The sequence below is a fragment of the Caretta caretta genome, chromosome 1 (genome assembly GCF_965140235.1).
Source record: "Caretta caretta isolate rCarCar2 chromosome 1, rCarCar1.hap1, whole genome shotgun sequence".
In the NCBI taxonomy this organism is placed as follows: domain Eukaryota; kingdom Metazoa; phylum Chordata; order Testudines; family Cheloniidae; genus Caretta; species Caretta caretta.
Genome location: NC_134206.1, coordinates 141,500,526 through 141,523,691, shown reverse-complemented (window position 1 = coordinate 141,523,691; position 23,166 = coordinate 141,500,526). Strand labels below are relative to the sequence as shown.

The following is a 23,166-nucleotide window of genomic DNA, read 5'->3' as shown; positions in this document are numbered from 1 at the left end:
GTAAACTTAGTAAGTTTAGCTGAAAGCAACAAATCCCTATTGTTGTTGCTGCCTACTTTGTGCTCCATAATATCTATGAAACAAAGGAAGAAAAGTTTCCAGTGGGGTGGGAGGCAGAAGCAGATCGCATGGCAGCAAATTTTGAGCACCCAGACACCAGGGCAATAAGACGAGCACATTGAAGTGCACTGCATCTCTGTGAGGCTTTGAAAACTAGTTTCATCAATGACCCACAGTAATGTGACACTTATGTGTGTTCCTTACCAAGCTATCCCCTTCATTGCATGTACTCCCCTATACACTACACCACCGCTAACCACAGTGTGCTGAATGAATAAAGAGCCCTTTTCTCCTCAATCCACTTATTTTTATTATGCTCACAAACACTGAGAGACAGCAAAGAAAAGTAAGATAAAACTTGGGGGAAGGTAGGGGAGAAACAAGGACAGCTTGCTTACAGTTGCACCGCAGTAACAATCAAAGGTGTGGGAATGGGCGCTTTCTGGTCTTTGCACTCTCCCCTGGAGTTGAGTGCAAGGGATACCGGACTCCCCCAATCCCCTCCTCCCCCATCCTAGGACATCTGGGAGAGGAGGATGTGGAACTTGGCGACAATGGCAGCAGGTTCAGTGCAGACTGCAGTGGGACTCTAACATCCAGTTGCCTTTCTTGAACCTCAGCCAGACGCCTCAACATGTCTGTTTGCTTCCTCATAATCCACACCATCTCATCCTGCATGTCACACTCATGTTCCCTGCATGCTCTTCTGTCCTCGCGGTCATTGTACAGGCTGTCGGACAGTTTAATCCTCCATGCGCTGAGCTCCATCTTGTCACTCTCGGAGGCACGCATTAACTCATTGAACATATCCTCCCAAGACTTCTTTTTCCGCCTTCTAATCTAGGAAAGTCTCTGTCTCAGTGTGGAGGATGCGCCTCTGGACAAGGTTTCAGCTATAAAGAATATAAAGCACAAGGGTAGCATTAACAGTCTCGCTCAAGGTTAAATCTTTTCATAAAAGAAACACCCCACAATGCATTTCCCTGTAAACCACAACATAAGCAGAAATGCTGGCTATTGCAAGAGTGGGTTTGCTGTTACAGCCACAGTGAGTAAGGCTACAAGGCATGGGCAAGAGGCCTTGTGCTGCAGCTTTTATTAAAACATCCTTGGGATCAATGGTTCCAACCTCAGCACAGCCCCCTTTCCCATAGCAACCTGGATGGTGCTTGTGGGCAGGCACCAGCGTAAAGCCCCGCAAATAGTTTGATTGTTATAAAAATGGCACCGTGTTGGGGTGGAAGGGAGACGAACAAGAAGCCTTGCCCCACTCCTTCTTTAAATGCTGGTTGCAATACGGGGTTATCCCTTCCAACCACAACCAGGGCACACTCGGGAAAGCATGGTTTTGTGATCCAGAATTCATCAAATGGGGCGGATTTCTTATTGAATTGCTTGCAGTTTAATGGCTAGCATTTAACTTTCCCCGTTTCCCCTAGGTAACCATACGCAATATCACTTTCCTGAGGGTAACAGAGGCGGAAAGGGAACAGATGCTGTAAGTGTCTGGGTATAGACCTCCTGGTCCTTATGCTGCAATGCTGTGTGCCACAATGATGCCAGAAGAGTTAATACTGGAGGGGCTTGGGAAAGTGTCCTACTGTGGTGGATGAAATAAGGCAGCCCTTCCCAGAAACCTTCTGCAAAGGATTGCAGAGTACCTCCATGAAAGCTTCCTAGTTAGCTCCATGGAAGATTCGCGGGCCACGCCGGGCACATAAACAATCTTTTTCGGAGCGCACCCTCTGCATAGCTGGAATGGCCACTGATAACCACTATCCCAATTTTCTTATTCAGATTCAACATTAAAAATAATAGCATGTAACCCCTACAGTTTGATTGAAAATGTGTACTCACCAGAGGTGCCTTCCCCAGCATCATGCTCTGCTGCCAACTGGTCCTGTGCGGGAATGGGCTCCAGAGTCAAAAAAAGTTCTTGGCTATCGGGGAGAATGTATCCTCCGCTTGCCTGCCACGCATTCTCCTCCTCCTCTTCCTTGTCAACAATGTCTTCCTTGTTGTTGCCCAAGGTCACCCAGAGCTCCTGGGAGGTATCCACAGAGCATTTTGGGGTAGTGGTGGGGTCGCCACCTAGAACCGCATGCAGCTCCTCCATAGAAGCGGCATGTCTGCGGCTCAGAACCAGAGTGACTGTTTGCCTCCCTTGTCTTCTGGTATGCTTGCCAAAGCGCCTTTATTTTCACGCGGCACTGCCGTGTGTCCCTGGGCTAGCCCTTCTCCCCCAGGCCCTGTGTGATTCTGGCATAGATGTCAGTGTTTCTTCTGCTGGTTTGGAGCTCTGCCTGCACTCTTCTCCCCACACAGCAATCAGATCCACCACTGCCTGTGTGCTCCATGCTTCAGTGCATTTGAGGCCTTCAGCATCCATGGTCAACTGTGCTGACGAGCTCTCCACGCTGATCAAACAGGAAATGAACATTCAAAAGTTCCTGGGGCTTTAACAGGTGGACAGCTGTTTCCTGTGTACCTGGCTGAAGTGAAGTGGAATTTACAGGTACGAAGTTTTAATGGTGCAGGTGGGTGCTCGACCCCCCCGTCCCAGGCCCGCTCCTGCCCCCATTCCAACCCCTTCCCCAAAGTCCCCGCCCCAACTCTGCCCCCTCCCTGCCCCTATTCCTACTCCTTCCCCAAATCCCTGCACTGGCCCCGCCTCACCCTGCCTCCTCCCCTGAGTATGCCAGGTTCCCACTCCTCCCTCCTGGAGCTTGCTACAGCTGCAGAGGTAGGCAAGTGCTGGGAGGTAGGCGGAGAAGCAGGGATGCGGGGTGCTCAGGGGAGGAGGCAGAGGTGAGGCGGGGGGGCAGGGAGCTTGGCTGCCAGTGGGTGCAGAACACCCACTAATTTTTCTCTGTGGGTGCTCCAGCCCCGGAGTCGGCGCCTATGGTGGAGCTGAAAGTGCTCTCCAGAGCAGTCACAGAGGAGCACTGTGGGACACCTTCCGGAGGTCAATTCATTCAAATGACACAGTGCAGTGCCTATAGTATCCCAGTGTTGATGCCTGGATGTCGACCGAAGCACTACGCCTCTCCTGGAGGTGGAGTGCAGAAATCGACTTTACAAGCCCTTTAGGTCAGCGGAAGGGACTCGGTAGTGTAGACACATACATTATTAATGCCACCTAACGTGGCAGATGTCGCCCTAACTTTGTCGTGTAAGCCAGGCCTTAGTTTGTACTGTCTGAACCTCCAAGCTGTCTACGAAGGGCACCGCGCATTGCATAGGGCCAGGAATAGACCCTGAACATGCGCAGGCCGCGACTCCCCTCCCAGGCTAGCGCCCCTCCCCGCCACAGCCCCCTGCACGCGCGGACCCGGCTCCCCCGCCCCCAGCTACCTGCGGCTGCCGCGGATTGGCTGGGTCGGCCCCGCCCCCAGCTGCTGACGTGCGCAGCCTCGGTTTGACGGGCAGGTATGGCCCGGGCGCCATGTTGCGAGCGGAAGCGGGGAGCGAGCGGCGCTGAGGCAGGGTAGCTCCGCCGGGCGGGAGGCGGCGGCAGCGGCAGAGGCAGAAGCCAGAGCCGGGTAGGGCCCTCCGCCGGCCGGGGCGCCGCGCCGCGCCGCACCCGGGCTCCTCGCCCTGCCCGCGCCGGGGGCTGCCCCCGTCCTACCTCGCCCCGCGGGGGCGCTTGAAAGCGGAGCGCGAAGGCGGCGGCGGCGGCGCCGAGCGGGGACGATGCCGCTAGCGCAGCTGGCGGACCCCTGGCAGAAGATGGCTGTGGAGAGCGCGGCCGAGAGCAGCACGGAGGTACGGGGTCCCGCCGGGGGGCAGGGAGACGCCGCCGCCTCGCATCGCGCCCCGGCAGCCTGGGGAGGGGGCCCCAACGCTCTAGCCCGAGCCCACGTTCCCTCCGGGGGCGCCTTGCCCTTGAGAGGGGCCCCTGGTGGACAGCGAGCGCCCGGCTCCCTAGGCGAGTCGAGGGGTGTTCGCGAGCCCCCCTGCCCAACACTCCTGGCCCCGTGCGGAAGGGGCTGTAAATAACACCCCCCCCCCACGGCTGGGACGGGTTGTCCCGTGAGCCCCGCGTGGCTGCGCCCGCTCCCTCCTTCCCCCGGTAGCGGTGTAACGATGGGGAGCGCGCTGGTCCCGGGGCTGGGCAGAGCGAGATGTCACGCAACCCCCAAGTTTATGGGAAACTTTCCCCTGCCGTGTGCGCGGTGCTGCGCCGTGGGGAGCCGCGACGCTGGCTGGTGACAAAAGGTCAGGCGAAGGCCGGAGGGTGAGGGAGCCGCACGGGACTTTCCTCTCGCCCAGCGGCTGCTGCTCGGAGCTCTGCCCTGGTGTCTCGCTCCCTCCCTAGCCCGTTTGAGCCTCGGCTGCGTGCCGCTCCCTTGCCTGTAAGTGACCGACCCCCACGCAGGGGGATCGGCCAGGACCCCACCACTTCCGGAGGGGGTTAGTCTGCACCTTCTGGGAGGAGAATAACCTGCTTCTGCGCCGCTGAACGACTTGGCTGGTTTTATTCCGTTCCGGTATCTGGTTACTGTCACCGCGAGTTCCCTCTTCCCGGAGTGGCCCAGCCTCCTCCACACGCCCTTCCCAGGCAGCGGACGCGGGGAAACTAGCTCCTAATAGGGAACTCTGTATAGCCGCCTGACCCTGTGGCAGGCCAGGCAGGCATATAAGAAGCCTGGCTTCACCTTCCTTAATGTCTCTCCCCTCCACCCCCTTTTTCACTTCTCTGCTGTTGGAAAAGGACACTCATCCCTCTGATCCCAAAACGTCTTTATCTAGGCAGAGCTGGGTTGTGCCTGCAGTTCTTGCTATTTCACAATCATTTCGGCTACCCGGGCTGCCTCATGTTGGTAACACTTGCTGTTTGGCCAGTTTGGGGGAACATCCGTGTAATGCTGTGCAGTGTGGTTTCCTGCTGTTTGTAGTGAGGGGACAGTAGGATGTTGGTGTGGTATGACATCGATGTCACAGTTCCCTATGCATTTTTAGTTACTAGACTGAGTTGTTCCAAGTGCTAGTGAGGAGATTCAGATCCCTTTGTGGGGGATGATTAATTAGAGTTGTTGTCTCTTCTAGTCACTTCCACTTTTCATTAAATAAAGAATTGTGTGCTAATGTGGTTTGGACACCAGGTAATAAAGGCTTGCAAAGTTGTAATAATGCTGAGAAACTTGCCCCATTGCTTCCTGACTGCCTGCCACTTAAAAGGAGACTGCAGATTAATTTGACCTCCAGTGAAGAAGTTCTGATAACACAATCATTTAAAAATACCTATCATTCTTACAGTAGTTTTCTCACTAATCTTCAAAGTGGTAGTTCTCGGTGAAATAATTTTGGAAAGGAGTATAATTACTAAGAAGAGCAATTTAACACTTGTTCTAGGAGGACAAATATTTTTCCTTCCTGAGACTTATCCGGCATTACTGAATTTTTAACATGTGAACAGTGTGACTTTAATTTCCTCTTCATGCTATGTATTTTTTTTGTAATTAGGAAACATATCAGCTAAATTCTGTGACTATAAGGAAGCCCCAATATTAAATTTAAAAGGTGTTGCATTGATGCATGTGTGTTTCTAAATATTTTAAGTTTCCATTATTCACTTGATTTTTCATTCTTCAAAATACTGTGTTTGGAGACTTTTTAAAAAACAAATATTTCAAAATGTATTCGGTCAGTTCATAAAGAAAAGTTATGCACATAAACAAGGCTGTTCTGTACTTACATTATCATGAGACACTTAAGTTATGTAGAAACACTACAAAAATATATAACTACACCTATCTGAAGGGTTTATGGTGTAAAGCCCAGTCCTAACAAATACTTATGCCCATGCTGTGCTTCAGATATGGATATAATCCAAAATTATTTCAGGTTTACTTCTTAGATAGGACACAGATAATCATTGCTGCTTTGTTAGTGAATGTTCATCCTATACAGGTACCTCTGTGGTTTTTGGTTTATTTTTGTAAACCTGTTTTGGAACAGACTTAGTATTCTAAGTTACTGCAGTAGAACCTCAGAGTTATAAATGCTTTGGGAATGGAGGTTGTTCGTAACTCTGAACAAAACATTATGGTTCTTTCAAAGGTTTACAAGTGAACATTGACTTAATACAGCTTTGAAACTTTACTATGCAGAAGAAAAATGCTGCTTTTAACCATCTTAATTTAAATGTAACAAAGCACAGAAACAGTGTTTGTATCTTGTCAAATCTTTTTTTAAACTTTCCCTTTTTTGTTTAACACAGTACAGTACTGTATTTGTTTTTTCTTTTTTTGTCTCTGCTGCTGCCTGATTGCGTACATCCGGTTCCAAATGAAGTGTGTGCTTGACCGGTCAGTTCATATATCTGGTGTCTGTAAATGTGAGCTTCTACTGAAAGAAGAAAAATTATGAATATTTGATTAGAATAATGAATTTATACATGGAATTTTAGAAAGAACCTAAGTGATGTAGGTGCCCAAAACCTGTCAAAATTCAATGGAAGTTGGGTGTCCATTGAAGAAGAAAATAGATTTGAATATAAAGGTTGTTTGCCTGAAAGCTGTATCTTTAAAAATAGTCAATTTTTGGATCAAGTATGTAAACAAATGGCTTAAATACTTAACCATATATTTAATTTACACGAGTTAGCCTTATTAGCAGCACTGCAATCTCTTGACTACAGTCAGATCCCTGTGAGAGGTCTGTGCCTTCATGGAGTCCTTTTATGACTTATTCTCCATAGCTATATGTTGGCTGTCATCTGCAGCTTTTGTAAATCATGTACATTATCTATGTTTGCCATAGATATTCACTAAGGACTTGTCCACACTGTGATGCTGCAGTGCAGACAATGAAGGTATGAACTGCAGAGTGCACCAAAGCGTTACTATGTAACAGCCCCATGTGGACGCAGCTGGTGCGAACTAAAAGGTACATAGTTTGAATTAACACAGTCCTCTTTCAAACAGTTAGATCGCAACACTTTGTGTTCTGCGGTTCGCACATCTGTACTTCGCACTTCTGTACTTCGCACTGTGAGGCAGTATAGACATAGCCTTACTCCTTAATGCAGCCCTAAGGAAATCATAAGTTGTTATAGCAAACCTTGGTGTTACCTCAAGTTATACCAGTGTTGGAGTTGATTGGTATTTTTTCTGTGGGGGAAATGAAGTGCCATGCAAACTGTTAAAGAGCTTTGGGGTAAAAACATAAATCCATACAATTATTAAAGGTGAACAAGAGGGCATTTGATTCACTATATGTTTCTACAGTACCCAAAAAAACCAGAGAAATCCTGAATGAGCTCTCTGAGCATTATTGTAATGTAAAGCATTTTGGGGTAGTTTGTGTTAATGATGGTACGTAAAAGAAAGTTATATTGTATATAATACTTGAGGAAATATCCAAAGTGTAAATCAAGCTCTGTTAAAGCCAGTGGAACTATATTGATTTACATCAGCTTGGGTTCTTGCCCTACATCCTTAACCGGCATCTATGTCTCATGCTGAGTATATACTGTGTGTTATGTAATCATGCACAAGACATGTTGGCCAAGAGTTTCAAATACTGGAGTCTTAATGTTAGGCTCCTAAATTCATATTTAAGCACCTGAACAAGCAGCCTGGTTTTTCAAAAGTGTTGCACTCCTCTGAACTCCCATTAAACATCAGTCAATAGGCTGTGTCTAAATATGGGTTTGGGAGCCTAACTTTCAGCACTTAGTTTTGAAAGTCTTGCCCATCGCAAATAGAGATTGTTTAAAAGCAAGATATTTTATACTCATTCTTTCACTTACCTGCTGAATCCAGGATTATGTTGTTCTTGTGGCAGTCAGCGGGACATTACTACTACTAAATGACTGGGATGAAGAGGCATGTCAGTGAGTGATGTTGATGCATAAAAGTATATCGAATATGGTGCGGCATTGATGCTTATTACCCCATTCTTGCTAATGCTTACACACATGCATAACTTTTAAGTACATGAGTAGTCGACCCAAAGTCTAAGTTAAGTGAATGCATAAGTGTTGGCAAGATTACATCTGTTCTTTGCCATTTGCAGTCATAATTTCCAGTTGTGATTGCTTCGGTACTTATTTTGTATATCAGTCTTCAGAATAGGACATACTTCTGGGGAATAAGCCACAAGAATAAAGATCACATTTGCAACCATCCTTTACATACTGAAAACATAAGCAGGGTTGTCTAAACAGAAGGTATCAATGGATATTGAAAGTTACTCAACTCTTTACCACCACTCCATTGTAGTGAAGAATTTCATCACAAAATATCCTCTAAATTGTTCTTTATCACTTCTAAAGTATTTATCTATTTGAATGTAATAGTTCTTGGAGTGTGCTTACTTTTGTAAGTTTATGACAAATGAAACTTTTCCATATAATTTTATTATAATAAAGGATTCTCATCTGATGCTTATCCATAATATGTACATATGTAAAAAAAAGTATTGTATTTCAAAGACTACTGTACAGGAGAGGCTCAGGGATTTTTGTGATTCCATTAGTAAAATAGATGTCATAACCATGTGAATACGATGCATATGAAACCTGCCATCCTTTTAATACTTACTACCAGTGATTTCTTATTGGTAGTTCTACGCTTGTGAATGTTTTGCTGCCCTTGGGCACAAGTAACATTTCTCACCACAGCTACATATCTAGAAGACTAGAACTGGTAGTCCATGCAGGAGTGGAAGACAGATTGAATGGGGAACTGGGACTGGCTGGAAAAGGAGACGGAAACTGACTAAATGAGAAAGGGAATAGATGACCTCCTGAGGTCCCTTCCAACCCTAATATTCTATTCTATGATTCTATGAGGAGCTTGGGGTGGTGAAGAGACAGGAGGGGGACAGAAACTAGTTGGAAGGGGTTGGGGGAAAACAGGCAGAAGAATCTCTACCCCACTATAGAACACTTCTCTCCAGAGCCTGGAATGGAACCCAAGACTCCTGAGTCTCACCATTCCCTCTACTGTCAGCAATTGTGTGAAGGCCACTGGCTTCCCTGCCACCACTCCCACCACACTGGATTGCATTTTTGTTCTTGTTTCAGTGTCCCTTTCAGAGATTAAAAATTATAGTCCTGAGATTTGCTGTATCCCTGGGTTCATGACAAAATTACAATGTTCAACCAAGGAGTTAGTAACATACTTGCATACTGTGTAAAACTACGATCAATATACCACTGAAGTCTGAGAATCTGCTTTCCAATAGTGTGCAGCATTATTTTTTGTTCTTAATGGACTATAAAGCTAGGTTATTGCGATTATTATCTCACATGGGCTAGAATGAATACATAACTTTCCTAGCTGTAGCTCTAGCAACAAATATCAGTTACTGATATAATAAAAAGGGTTGTTTCGTTTTGCTGTTCCAGCTGCAGTAGACTGTACAGGGACAGCAGTAGAGATGCAATCCTCCTCTGCCAAGAATCTTACTCAGCAGCTTTTAAACGTGAAAAGTCTAAATACGCTACAGGCACCTTAAATATCTCTTGAATAGAGCTTTTATGGAGGATAATTCTTCATATCCTTCAAGCAGAGGGTGAAAAGCCTAAGCCATTGAAATAAAAATATAGACACCAGTATTGATGGTTAGCACAGCAACGTGAATTCTCCTTTCATAAGGCTTTCAACATCTCAATAGTCCAAGACCAGTGAGGACCAATGTGATAACATTGTCTGTCTTCCTGCATAACACAAGACTTAGAACTTCCCCAGACTAATTCCTGGGGCATATCTTTAAGAAAAGCATCCAATTTTGATTTAAAAATTATCAGTGATGGGAAAGTTCCAGTGCTTAGTTACCCTCACTGTTAAAAATCTATCCCTTGTTTCCTGTCTGATGTTGTCTAGCTTCAGCTTCTAGCCATTGGATTGTTAAACCTTTCTCTGTTGGACTGAAGAGCTCATTATTAGATATTTATTCCTCATGTGTATGTAGTTGTAGACTGTAATCAAGTCACTCAATCTTTTCTTTAAACTCAATAGATTAAGCTCCTTGAGTCAATCACTAATAAGGCATGTTTTCTAATCTTTTAATCATTCTCATGGTTCTTCTGTGAACACTATCCAGTTTTTCAGCATTCTTCTCAAATTATGGCTACAGAACTGGACACAGTATTCCAGCAGCAGTCACACCAGTGCCAAATACAGAGATGAAATAACCTCTCTGCTCCTACTCAAGATTTCCCTATTTGTGCATCCCAGGATCACATTAGCTCTTTTGGCCATAGTGTCGCACTGAGAGCTCATGTTAGTTAATTATTCACTCTCCTCCCCCCCTCCCCCCCCCATTCTTTTTCAGAGTCACTGCTTCCCAGGGTTGTGTCCCTCATCACATAAGTATGGCTATATTCTTTGTTTCTGGTTGTATTAAATCACATATTGCTTGCTTGCGTCCAGCTTACCAGGTGATCCAAATCACTCTGACTCAGTGACCTGTCCTCTTCATTATTTACCTCTCCCCCAATTTTTGTGTCATCTGCAAGCTTTATCAGTGATGTTATATTTTCTCACAGGTAATTGATAAAAATGTTAAATAGCATAGGACCAAGAACCAACCTCTACAGGAGCCCACTAGAAACGCACCCACTCAGTGATGACTCCCTGGTTATAGTTACATTTTTAGACCTATCAGTTAGCCAGCTTTTAGTCCCTTTAATGTGTGCTATGTTAATTTTATATTATTCTAGTTTTTTAAATCAAAATAAGGTAATAAGCCCAGGTATTTCAGTCATTCTCTATCCTAGCAGGTCAGCAAGGTGACTAACTTCTTTTTGTCCTGTGTGCTCTTCCTCTAGACGCTTGCACCAGATAGCTTTGTGGAAACTGCAAACAAAGTTATAATATTTCCCATCAAGCCTGGTGTGAGGGATGAGCTCTCCCTAGAAGTTCTTATTAACAAACAGGCAATATGGTAATCCCTGCTCCTGTACCTGAACATTTTTCTCTCTAGGCCAAACCTGTCTCTTGGCATCTTAATCTAGGCTGGCACCATATGCCGTGGCTTGCTCATGCTCTGGCCAGAGAATGGAAGGTGGGAGAACATAGTTTAAAGGAATGAATTCGCAAATTACTTTTAATTATAATGAGGACATGACTAAAAGAGCCCGCCACTCACCTTGATTTTTAGGAGCTCTCCCTCTCAGGACCTGTAAATGATCAGCTTTTGAAAATCCATGCAATGGGCTGAACTTCTCCGGGGTGTCCTTTTACTCCTCCCCCTTCTTCAGCTCCTCTGAGACATGCTATTTTTATTTCCTGGAGAAGAGAGCATCACCAAAAACTTTAAAAATCATGCTTGCCTCCTAACACTTTACCTCTTCATACAAACAGTAAAAACCTCAACAATTAATGTCATTGAGTTTTAATCCGCTATTTAAACATGTCAGTTTTTGCAGCATATGGGAAGCAGATAGACAGTCTCAGCAGTTTGTCCACAGAGGTTAATCAAATAATTGTGAAGATGCTCATTTCCTATGTTGGATACCCACCATTGTAAGCCCGGTGCTTTGTCAGTTTACTTACTGCTGTTAATGTTTTTAACATCTTTACAAGTGTGTGCGTGTAGTACTTTGCACTAATATGGTCCATAGAGACAACAGAAACCTCCGCAATTATTCAAACTACCTTTAAGTTTCTGTTTTCTAATAGATCATTGACATGAATTGTGAACAATTATCAAGCAGTGTGATTAAATGAATATTAATTAACAGCACTGTATCTCAGATAATTACCCCATATCATCTTGATCAGATAATTGCTTAACATAACTGGAGAAGAGCTTCTAGGAAACAATGAAAACACTGATGTTCTCTGAATACATTGATGAAATCTATGGGTATCTATCAGGTCTCGTGCACCCATTTCATAGAGTCCACACAGCTTCATGTTCTGACATGCCACATCCTTGCTGAGAATTGAGGGTCATCTGAGACTCAAAGACCCATTATGTTTTGGTATAATCAAATATTGGAATCCAGAAGGGAAACTTCATAAGAGGCAGATTGTCCTCACAACCCACATTCCATCCAGGATAATGCTTGAAAGAACTACCAAACAATTTGCTAGTTGAAGGAACATAAGAACACCCATGCTGGGTCAGACCCAAGGTCCATCAAGCCCAGTATCCTATCTTCTGACAGTGGCCCATACCATGTGGTTCAGAGGGAATGAACAAAACAGGTAATTCTCAAGTTATCCATCCGCTGTTGCCCATTCCTAGCTTCTGGCAAACAGAGGCTAGGGACGCCATTCCTGCCCATCCTGGCTCATACCCATTGATGGACTTATCCTCCATGAATTTATCTAGTTCTTTTTTGAACTGCATTATGTTCTTGGCCTTCTGTTACAGCGTTGGCCTTCACCACATCCTTTGGCAAGGAGTTCCACAGATTGACTGTGCATTGTGTGAAGAGATACTTCCTTCTGTTTTTTTTTAAACCTGCCTATTAATTTTGTTTGGTGACCCTCTAGTTCTTGTGTTATGAATAAAGGGCTATATCTAATAGCAAGAAAAAATTCTAGACAAATAAGGCAAAGGATCCATCATTAAGGTTCAACATCATAATCCTAATGGTAAACAGCCCTGAAAAAGAGAACAGTGAGAACTGAAATTTCTAGTAGATGTCAGTTGATGGATCCTGCTTGATAACTTCAGCTTTGAGTGGCATAGATGTCTTTCAAAGTTTGAAGCATTTCTCTAGCCCAGCTACCATTTCTCCTCTTCAGAACCTCCTGGCAGCAGTGAAAGGAAAGGTCTCCTCAATTCGTTAATCCCCTCCAAAGCATCCTGGCAGCTGTGTGGCATTGGGGAAAGGAAAGAGGTCTCTGCCACCTCATTCTTCACCTGTATTTTTTTTTGCAGGGGGTATGTTAGGGGGAAGAGGAGTTGTCATACTTTAACTCCAATACCTGCTTCTGCTTTGGGCTTTCTCCAGCAGCATAAAATAACATTCTTTTTGATAGTTTTGCAGCTGGTCAGAGTTCTGAACAACAGGATCATTTTTAGTTTCAATCTATTGCTGCTTCATAAGTAACAGACACTAGAACTGTCTGTCTACAAGAGAGCTGAAAATAATGAATTAACCCCTTTCTAACTGTGCCCAGTGACCAAGATGAGCAGCAGTATGATGAGAACTGTGTTGCACTTAATATAAAGAGAGATAACTTGGTTGCATATGCTCTTGAAAGCATGAAGTGTTAATAAGCAGGGCCATGACCTTCAAGCCTGATCATCATTGTCCCATTAAAAAAAACCCCTGAATTTGTCCATTCCTGCTTGTGGCTTTTTATTACCACAATCCAAACTGCAACAATAATTATTTTGTGGAATCTTTGACCGTGATGATAGTGGCTTGATACATGTGGTTGGTCTTGGGAAAAGGAGTTTTATTTGTGCTGAATAACTCCCATTGTGGGACTCATTTGGACTAATGTGGTACTGTATGGGGATTGAAGTTTGGGTGTTGCTGTGTGCTATCCACAATATACTTACCTTTTGGAAGGGGATCACCTTGTATCACACAGATGAACTTCTCTGGATTTTAGAGACTAAAATGCTCATAATGCTATAGTGAAAGCACCCAAAGAAATGTTTTTCTGCTTTTTAACTGAATTCAACCCTTTTAGTAACTTGCTGTTTATTTGCTATGTTTATTGTAGAATGGACAGCAAATTATGGATGAACCTATGGGAGAAGAAGAGATTAATCAGCAAACTGTAAGTAAAAGATTGCAAATGTAAGCTTTATTTTGTGGTACATTTGTGTTATAGGTCACTCAAATACTAAGGGCTGGCTGTAACTCTCATAGTGTAAGCCCTGTGTTCCTTAGACCTAAATTGTTTGTCATGGATCTATATTTTTGAGGAAAAGCTCTCTTCCTCGCTCACCCACTGGTTCAGTAGAGTGTCCCTTGTGTTAATTTCAGTACTAAATTGAGTTGCTTGTACAGTGCTCCCAATATTTTTGGTGTGATGCAGGTTTCTCTATGGAAGGCACAAAGCTATATCTTGTAGAAGTCAGGGGAAAACCATTGCTCTGACAACTGGAAAGGGCACAGATGTGGCACTTGGTACTAGGTGGCTTTTGCTAATAGGGAAGGGATGTATCTTTCTTTTTTCCCCTTTTTGGACAGAGGCAAAGGTGACTGACTTTAGAAAGGGAGATAGAATCCAGGAATTCACCTGTCGCCCCAGAAATTCTGAAAACTATCTACCTTACAGCACCCATTATACCCAATGTCAGTGAAGAAAGCACAACAGCTGTTTTCTGCTAAAATGATTCAGTGCAGTAGTTAAGAATGTTGATGGTGTCAGTTGATTACAGAGATTGACATTGAGCTAGTAGGTGCTCTGCAGGTTACAGCATCAGCTAATATCAAGAACGTGAACAACAAATTCCATTGTCGATGTACATATGCGTGTGAGATCAGATTCTTTTTGGCTAGAAGTGACCATCAGGCCTTGTCTGCATTCTAAGTGCCCTTGCAGCCTCACCCAGGGGCATAAAAGAGAGAGCAGGCCCAGCCACCCCTCAGTTCCTTCTTACTGCCTTGGCTGTGAGATCAAACCATTGGCGGTGTTCCCTTAACCTAATTGCACAGGGCACACGGTATCTTGGTTATTAGCTGTATTGGTATTAGTTAACATAATTAAATTTCCTTTTGCCCATTGGCCTGTAATACTTAATTATTTATTTATTTAGCATATTTAGGCAATCAGTTAGCCTAGCCACCCTCTCCCTCTTTCGTTTAGGGGCAGTGGGATCATGGCAGAAGCCAAGAAACCAGTATTTAAGAGGTCTCAAATGACATTTCCTTACCCATCAAAAATGGTCACTCTTAATGCTTGATATGTTGTGGGGAAGGACACATTCTTGGATGATTATCTGTGTGACGGTTTTTTTCCAAGCCCACCCAGAGAACAAGGGCAATGAGGCTGAAACTTTTCCTTCTGGAGAAGTCAACGCAAGCTGTAAAGTAATGGAGATCTTTGGAGAGCCTCAACAGGCAAGCTAGTTGCTCTGTCTGTGACCTGGTGAGCTGACACACCCTCTCCCCCCCCCCCCCCCCCCCCCCGAATCAGGAAGACTTCTAGCATACCCCACCATGAGAAGTCTTTTAGCAAATCAACCTGATCAGCACCATCATGGGTACCAGAATCAAAGACCTCTAGACATAAGGGCTCTAGGAGCAGGGACTTCTCTAAGAAGCCTTATTCAGCCCATGCTCCAGAATTGCCATTTTGGGTCGCAGCCACAAAATGCTCTTAACCATACTTCTGCACCGTCTCGTACCATCCTCAGCTTGAATACACATGGAGCGCACAGACCATACTTTACCATCATCCGTGGTGCGTTCCCAGGTTCCCATGGACCTCTGTTTAGGCCTGCTGGTACAACCCAGGCTCCTCTCCCATGGGAGACTCATGGCTGACTTCCCTCATATGACTTTCTACTGTGGGTGCCCTTGTGGCCCCATTCTTGCTTCCTACCTAAGGTCTCCTCAGAAATCCATATCAATCAGGACATTTGACGACCAGTATTTTACCCAAAGCCTCATCCTTTGAGGGAGGAGCCTAGGCTCCGTTCCCTGGACTTAAGAAGGACCTTTGTCTTCTATTTCAAGAGAACTGGGCCTTTCAGGACTTCCCCCAGACTCTTCATCTCCTTCACTGAGAGAATGACAAGACAACTGATTTCTACTCAGACTTTCTAAGTATGTTTCACTGTGTATTCAAGCTTATTACAAAGATTTTGAGGTGCATCCCCTTCCTAGAGTGACTGCACATTACACCAGGGACCAATCTTGATAGTCCTTAAAAATGTATACGGAACCATAACTCAAAGAAGAAAGAGAGGTTACTTACCTGTATAGTAAATGAAGTTCTTTAAGATGTTCTTAGAGATCTTTTGTCTGTGTGGGTGCTCCAGCACCTACTCTCCTTCCCTTCTGCTGCGGAGTCTCTTTGGGCTTCGTAGTTGAGAAGGAACTTGAGAAATGGCTGGTCCTCCTCTTCCAATATACCCTCCCACCAGAGCACAAGAGAGTGTAGGGTGCAGTCACGGATCTGTGGACACTACTGGCTAAAATCTCCAATCAGGAGTGCCTGGGCACGGGCAGTAGCACGTCCGATAGTGGAGTGGCCATAGTGTTAAAACATGTAAAAACTCCAGTTACTGTACAGGTAAGTAATCCTTCTTTTGGGGGGGAGATGATATTTAGTATTTAATATCATAATATTGTATTTTTAGAATAGATGAAATCTGTAATAGCTCTCTAGGTGTACATGTGTGTCAGACATATTAATGACGTATATGAAAGTAAAGAAGTATTGCAGCAAATTTCATCTCACTGATGCATCCTAATATAATACTCCTATGAAAGTCAGCATCACTGGTTCTTTTTGTGCTTTTATCATCTTTTTAAGAGGTGCAAACAGCTCCTCAGATCCTAGTAATAAATTTAGACTTTGAGACCAGCATGAAAAGTCAAATACTTCTTGTATTAAAAAGCCTTTGGATGGAAGTCCTTACACCTCTGCTTAATTGTATCTTGCTGCTTTGGCTGTATTAACCATACTTCATTGTAAGGACAAAGCTGTTGCACTGTCTCTTTCTGGTTAAACTAGGGCATTCAGAAGGCCAAACTATCTCCTCACAAAGAATCTCAATATGGATCTATGACGAAGTGGAAATGTTCTTAATGTTTTGTCTGAATACTGTGTGTACCTCAGTTTCCCCTATGTTGGTGGTGGGATAAGAGTGTGTGATCGTTGCAGAGACCCCTAGAGGGCAGGCGTGACTGACGATTGCCTGGGCACAGAGAATGGCCGACACTGTATCCTGGCAACTGATGGTTGGGCCCCCTCCTCTGCAAGAATCAGCCGGAAGTGTTGGAGAACAAAATTAGAGGTGCAGGCCAGGTGACTTGTTTGCCCAGGAAAGAGACGAAGGAGGCGGGGCAGCAGGTCCTGATTGAGGCTGGCTGCAGGAAGCTAGGCAGTGTCCTGGTTTGGGACTCAGGGAGAGCCCTGGTCTCTAGGGTCTGGATCCCTCCAAGGTGGACTTTGCTGAATGTTCCTGATTTCTGTGCTGAAAAGCTCTGTTCTACACTGTGATCCTGTTGACTAATAAACCCTTCTGTTTTACAACGCTGGCTGAGAGTCACTGCTGACTGCAAAGTTGGGATGGATGGCCTCTTTGGTTCGTGTAAGTCTTCCCCAGGTGTCCTTTCCAGGTGGACTCACTGTGGGAAGCTCATGGTGTGAACTGGGTTCTGCTGAATGATCTGAGGTCAGATACAGGAAGCACTGAAGCCGAGGAGGCTTTTTGCCCTGGTGATAGTGTGCCCTCGGGGTGGGGAGACACTACACACGCTAGAGTCCTGCCTGACCGAGACTGACTGTGACAGGATCACGCAGTGCATCTTTGTGTTACTAGTTGGCTGATACTGAACATCAATGCCTGCTGCACCAGAACTCAGGCTATTTTTGTCTGGCTCAGATGTGCCAGTCTCGGAGACCTGCAAGGCAACAATGTGGAGTAACTTACTTTTATCAAGCACTGTGCCTTAGACATAGCTGCTAGGCCAGATGTCGGGGGCGCAATTTTAAAAAAAAATATTTTAAACTGGTTAAATAGGTAAAAACTGCGTGATACTCTCTTTAAAGGATGATGTTTGTGGAGAAGCCAACCAATTGCATTCGGTCATTAGATTCAAATAAATGAGTACATGCAGCCCTACTCCTGGCTTGACCCCAGTGTTGTCTTCTGTATCGTGGTGGTACAAAGACCTTTTCTGCAACATATAGAGAGTGGACAGGTCCAGTGCATGGCTGTGCAGCCCCTACACAGCACTTACGTGGTGCAGAGGCCCTTGCACATGGCCCTCCTCACCTAGGTGAATTTCCTTCTCCAACCCTCTGCATGCATGAGTAAATGATTATAAATGAACTGTATAAGCAAACTGCATTCCCTTGGAAAGGAAGCTAAAAAAATACTGATTTACTATACCTTTAAAATACTTCTTAGTTGAATGTTCAGACAAACTCATATAAAATATGAATATCACATGATAAACTTTAAATTAGTATTCCTGTTTGGCTTAACAGTTAGTATGTTGTTTAGCAACTTTATTTTCTGAGGTTTTTTTTTTTGTTGTTTTTTTTTGTGAGGGGGGGAACCAGGAATAAATAGCATCTTAACATCTGCAACAGCATTTTGCTATCAGTCTACTTAGTAGGCTTCCTGTGCTGATCTCCACACTATCAGCTACATGAATACTACTGCCTTCCATTTTTTTCTTTCTTTACCACAGGGGGCGGGGGAAGGGGAGGGAAGGGGAAATCAGGCCTCGTTTTTCTAACAGTATCTGACTCGCCTGACAGGAAATTTTCTAATTGCTGGAACAGCTAGTAGCAGCAAGAACATTAGGGTTTGGTCTTCTCTGTTAAACTTAGGATCACTCAGTCAGAAAATTTAAACATTATGGTTTCTTAGCCATGTTTAAGTTTCTGGCTCTACGTATTCGCTCTATTCGGGTAAGTTTGGTTTCTAATTTGAAATAATTGAACAAAAGTTTTGCATTGTGGAAACTGTAGTAAAACTGATAATTTTTAAGGTGGATTGTGATATTTACTGCTCTGTGAACTACATCTATGTTTGAACTAACTCGTAAACTTCTGATCTCTCTAAATTTATTATTTATGTATTCAATTCATATATTTTTTAAAACGTAGTGGAAACCTTCACCTTCTGTTAAACTTAAGTTCAGAGTAGCATTTTTTCAGGAATATTTTTGACTGTTAACAGCATATTTTACAATTTCCTGGGTCAAATTCCAGGTTTGTTTTAAACTTAATACTTAGTAGTTAGCTTTTGATATTTTTGCAAAGTACTATACAAATGCAGTTTAACGTATCTTGGAATATAACTCAAAGAATTTTAGTTTATAAATGACATTAAATATCTTCCTTTTAAATATTAAGAAGCTAGTAGCCGACCGCTTATAAGGAAAAGTGACACTTTTTTGCTTGGATTATAGCTAAGATTTTAAGAGATTATATGCCTAGCTCAATTTAAATGGTACCAAAGACAGCAATTTTTAACTTTAACAAATTGTGCATTTTTTATATTTCTTTTTTTTTACATAGTTTAACGGAACCTTCTAGGCACACAATTGTTTTCTCCTACACAATTTTCTAGTCATAAAGATATATGCAATATTCCTATGTAAATACATACCGTAACATATTTATAATTTTATCGTCTCTGAAGCTCAAAAACGAATTTTCATATTGCCTGACTGTTCCTCCAATGAGTCTAAGCATTTTTCAGTTTGAAGAATTGCTCATGTGTCTTAGGATGCTGGTATTACTTTTTAAAATGTTTTTAAAAATGAAAATGCAAAATTGTATGGAATTGATAAACAGAAAATTGGCCAAGATTGACTTGCTACTTTTTTTTAGCAGCATTGCTATATATTTGAAGTTTTGAGGGCTTTGAAATGTTCCATAGAGGAATTTGTAATATGATTCATTTGACCAAACCACTGTGTATATGCTGTTGCTCAGGCAGGATAAATTTTAGTATACCTCTAAAATAGTTTTTTTGTCAAATTAATAAAAATAGAAATTGTTTGTGTGTGGTGTCAGCAGCAGTAGACTCTAAATAAAATATTGTTGTTCTGTCGTCAGGTTGATACTCCCTCCATTTTTCTCTAAATTTGTGGGTACTGCATATGTTCAGGAAATTTTTCTAACCTCACTGGGAGCTGAATTTCTCTTTTTAATAGAAAGAATGTTTAACTGCTTTCACTGAAAGTGCTCACAAAGAATAGGATCAAAATTTGTGAACTTTCCATTGAAATCACTAGGAAATGCAAGTTATACCCTGAATGGTTTTTTTCCTATGCTGACATCCATAGTCTAGTTCATGCGATAATTTTGTATTGTTTTGTCGAAAGAAAAATATGTAGTTTTAAAATATAATGTAGTTTTTTTTATGAATAATACCTAGATTAACTAGATGATCATAGAAATTGTACAGTTTTACAACTGATGCTGAAATTCTACTTCACCCTTAGCAGTGGGATTTCACCCTGCTGCTGTACCTGGGGAACTTAGTTACCTCCTCCTTCTCCCTGTCTCTGTACTTCAAAGTCTGGAGACCAAAGGAACTTTGAGGGAAGAAGCATCTTTAGAGTTCATCTCTCCCAGCACTGCTGGAACCAGATATGTGACCAGAGGGCCTTATCTATGGTATGTCTACACTACCCAACGGATCGGCGGTCAGCGATTGATCCAGTGGGGGTCGATTCATCACGTCTAATCTAGACTCAATAAATCGATCCCTGAGCGCTCTCCCATCGACTCCTGTACTCCACTGCTGCGAGAGGCGCAGGTGGAGTCGATGGGGGAGAGGCAGCAGTTGACTCACCATGGTGAAGACACCATAGTAAGTCAATCTAAGTATGTCAACTTCAGCTATGTTCACATAGTTGAAGTTGTGTAACTTAGATTGACGTTTAGAGGATTATATGGAGTGTGATTGCTATTTTAAAAACACACGTAACAGTGTTACCACACTATACGCACTTTAATTTTATTTTTAATGCAAAAAACATTTCTTAAACTCTGGCATATCAGATAAAAGATGACTGGTTTGCGTTTGTACAGTTTGTTTGCTTTTACAAAGTTTTGTTTAGGGGGGTATTTTAGTTTTCTAGATAGCACTGAAGTGATTTGTCCTGACATTCATAGCAAGCTACAGAAAGTAAATGCATCTAGGAGACTTCCTGACTTAAGGGAGGGGAGGAAAAGGAAATTATGTATGAGTCAGGGCGCTGTGCCAACATTGAGTCATCCTTTTAAAATCGCTTGATATCATTCTGTAGGATTAGTGTCCTTAACAGTGGGGTACCAGAACATTATTATTATGTAACTTCATTAACAAACACTTTAAATGTACTAAATGATGTTGAAATTATTCCCTATATTATTATTTTTCTATTAGAAATTTCATATAGTGTATTTTCAGTATAAATCACAGAACTTTGCCAGACGTAGTAATTGTAATTGGTAAATGCATTCAGGGGTTAAAATAAATAGGCAGAGGAAACTTCCAGCCGTGCTTGCAACAGACCCAGGTAACTTCCCACAATGCTTCTCTTTTCATATAGTTACCATTATATAGTTTCATTCATATCTTTTCTGTTGATGAATACTCATAAGACTTGAAAAAATCCATTTGCCCATAGTGAGTAAAACTTTTTTCTGCTATTACCTTTCATAGAATCTAAGCTTTCCTGTACAAAAACAGTTTCTATCCTTTATGGCTGTCTAGATAACACTTCCAAACACAGACTAACCCTTCATGCCTGACTAACTCTAGTAATGTTACTTTTAATAAAAAACAACATTGACCAATAAGTACAGTTTACATTACAATAACAAACTGTTGCTCTCCGTGGCAGGAACTATTAATAAGTGCTATGGGGGAAAAGGTAAGTTTTCAACTCTGCAGAAATAGTTTCTCATATTTAGTTATGAAATAGATTTTCATTTTAGAGCTGGTCTTTTATCTTTTGTTCTTATAGAAAGTTGACAGTTCTTACATTTTTTTTTTTATAACTCCTTTTTTGTTGGAAACCAAACCAGCAGAGGAGCTCAGTCTCAATGTCTGGTTTCTGGTTCCCATTTACATAGAAATGGATATTGGATCTACAAAAATAAGGTAAAGATTCCCTAATTGTGATCCAGACATTCTAATTTAAAAACTAGCTCTCTACAAAATAAATTGTGGCCTATATCAATTGGATTTTAAAAGCTGTCTCTACTAACAGATTTCAGAATTCAATATAATTTTAAATGGGGAATCATCCAATGGAAGAGATTCTAGTAAGAATTTAAGGCCAGAAGGGACCACTAGATATTCTAGTCTGATCTGCGTTTCACAGGCCATCAACATCACCCGTGTAGTAAACCCATGGGGATCTGGACTTGCCTCATTGATATTCAATATTTTAATGATCTGGAAGAAAACAATATTGTTGGTAACGTTTGCAGATGACCCAAATTAATTGGAGTGTAACTGTCTTCTCAGTTTTAGAGAGCCATCTGATTCACACTATATGCTAGTCTTACTTAAACCTGAATTTTAATAGTTAAATACAAGGTTGTACATCTAGAAACAAAGAATGTAGGTCACACTGACAAGATGGGAGACTGTGTTTTGGAAAGCAGTGACTCAGAAAAGGACTTCTAGGTCATGGTGAATAAACCCTCTAAACATGAGCACATGGTGCAGTGGTTAAGAGAGCAAATGTGGTTCTTGTATGTATAAACAGGAAAATATTAGAAGTAGGTTGGTGGTATTGCTACTGTATACAGTATTAGTGAACCATTACTGGAGTACTGTGTCTAGTTCTACTGTCAACACTTCAAAAAAGGATGCTGAAAATTGGAAAGGATTCAGAAAAGAGAGAAGAATAATTTACGGTCTGGAAAACCTGCTTTACAATGAGAGACTAATCAGCAAAGTCTGTTTAGCTTATCAAAGAAATGGTTAAACGGTGATTAGATCAAAGTTTATAAGTACCTGCACATGGAAAACATTTCAGATAGTAGATGGCACTTTAATGTAGCAGAAAGGGGCATAACAAGATCAGCTGAGGGAAGCAGAAGCTGGACAAATTCAGACTAGAATTAAAGTGCCAGTTTTTAAGTGAGGATAAATAACATTTGGAAAAACTTACCAAGGGGCGTGGTGGATTTGTCATCACTTTAAATGTTTATATCAAGATTGAGTGTCTTTCTAAAATACATGCTCTAGCTCAACCAGAAGTAATGGGCTTGATTCAGGTATCACTTGGTGAAAATCTATAGACTGTTGCCAGAGATCAGACTAATTGATCACAAATGCCCTTTCTGGCATTACAATATTAATCTAATAGTTTTTTAAATGTCTGTTACCAACAACAGCTCACATCTCCAGCTTGGTCTTTCAGCTTGTCTTTTGCGTTTGCCTATTGAGGTCTGATAGCAACATAACTCACTGGGATTGGCCACTTCCGTCTGTTCACCTTGACCAAAAGTGGATTGGAGGGGAATATGTTCCAAAAAC

At 42.7% G+C, this 23,166-nt stretch overlaps 1 protein-coding gene and 1 long non-coding RNA gene across 6 annotated transcripts in view; one reads left to right on the top strand and one right to left on the bottom strand.

The window, feature by feature from the left end:
* Nucleotides 1–356: 356 nt before the first annotated feature.
* Nucleotides 357–4,603, bottom strand: LOC125642079 (uncharacterized). The gene is made up of 3 exons (XR_012669740.1): nucleotides 4,414–4,603; nucleotides 1,918–2,552; nucleotides 357–953 (listed from the first exon to the last, which is right to left on the bottom strand). It is a non-coding gene; the product is annotated as an uncharacterized LOC125642079 (long non-coding RNA).
* The window catches only part of RPS6KA3 (ribosomal protein S6 kinase A3), a 128,117-nt gene continuing 108,457 nt past the window's right edge, over nucleotides 3,507–23,166 (top strand). For 2 of the 5 annotated variants that reach the window (XM_048862720.2, XM_048862712.2), the window contains exons 1-2: nucleotides 3,620–3,825; nucleotides 13,707–13,763. In XM_048862720.2, coding sequence (XP_048718677.1) covers nucleotides 3,754–3,825; nucleotides 13,707–13,763 — 129 coding nt within the window. In that variant the 5' untranslated portion in view covers nucleotides 3,620–3,753. The other 3 variants (XM_048862729.2, XR_007358261.2, XM_075131866.1) reach the window with 3 other exon arrangements.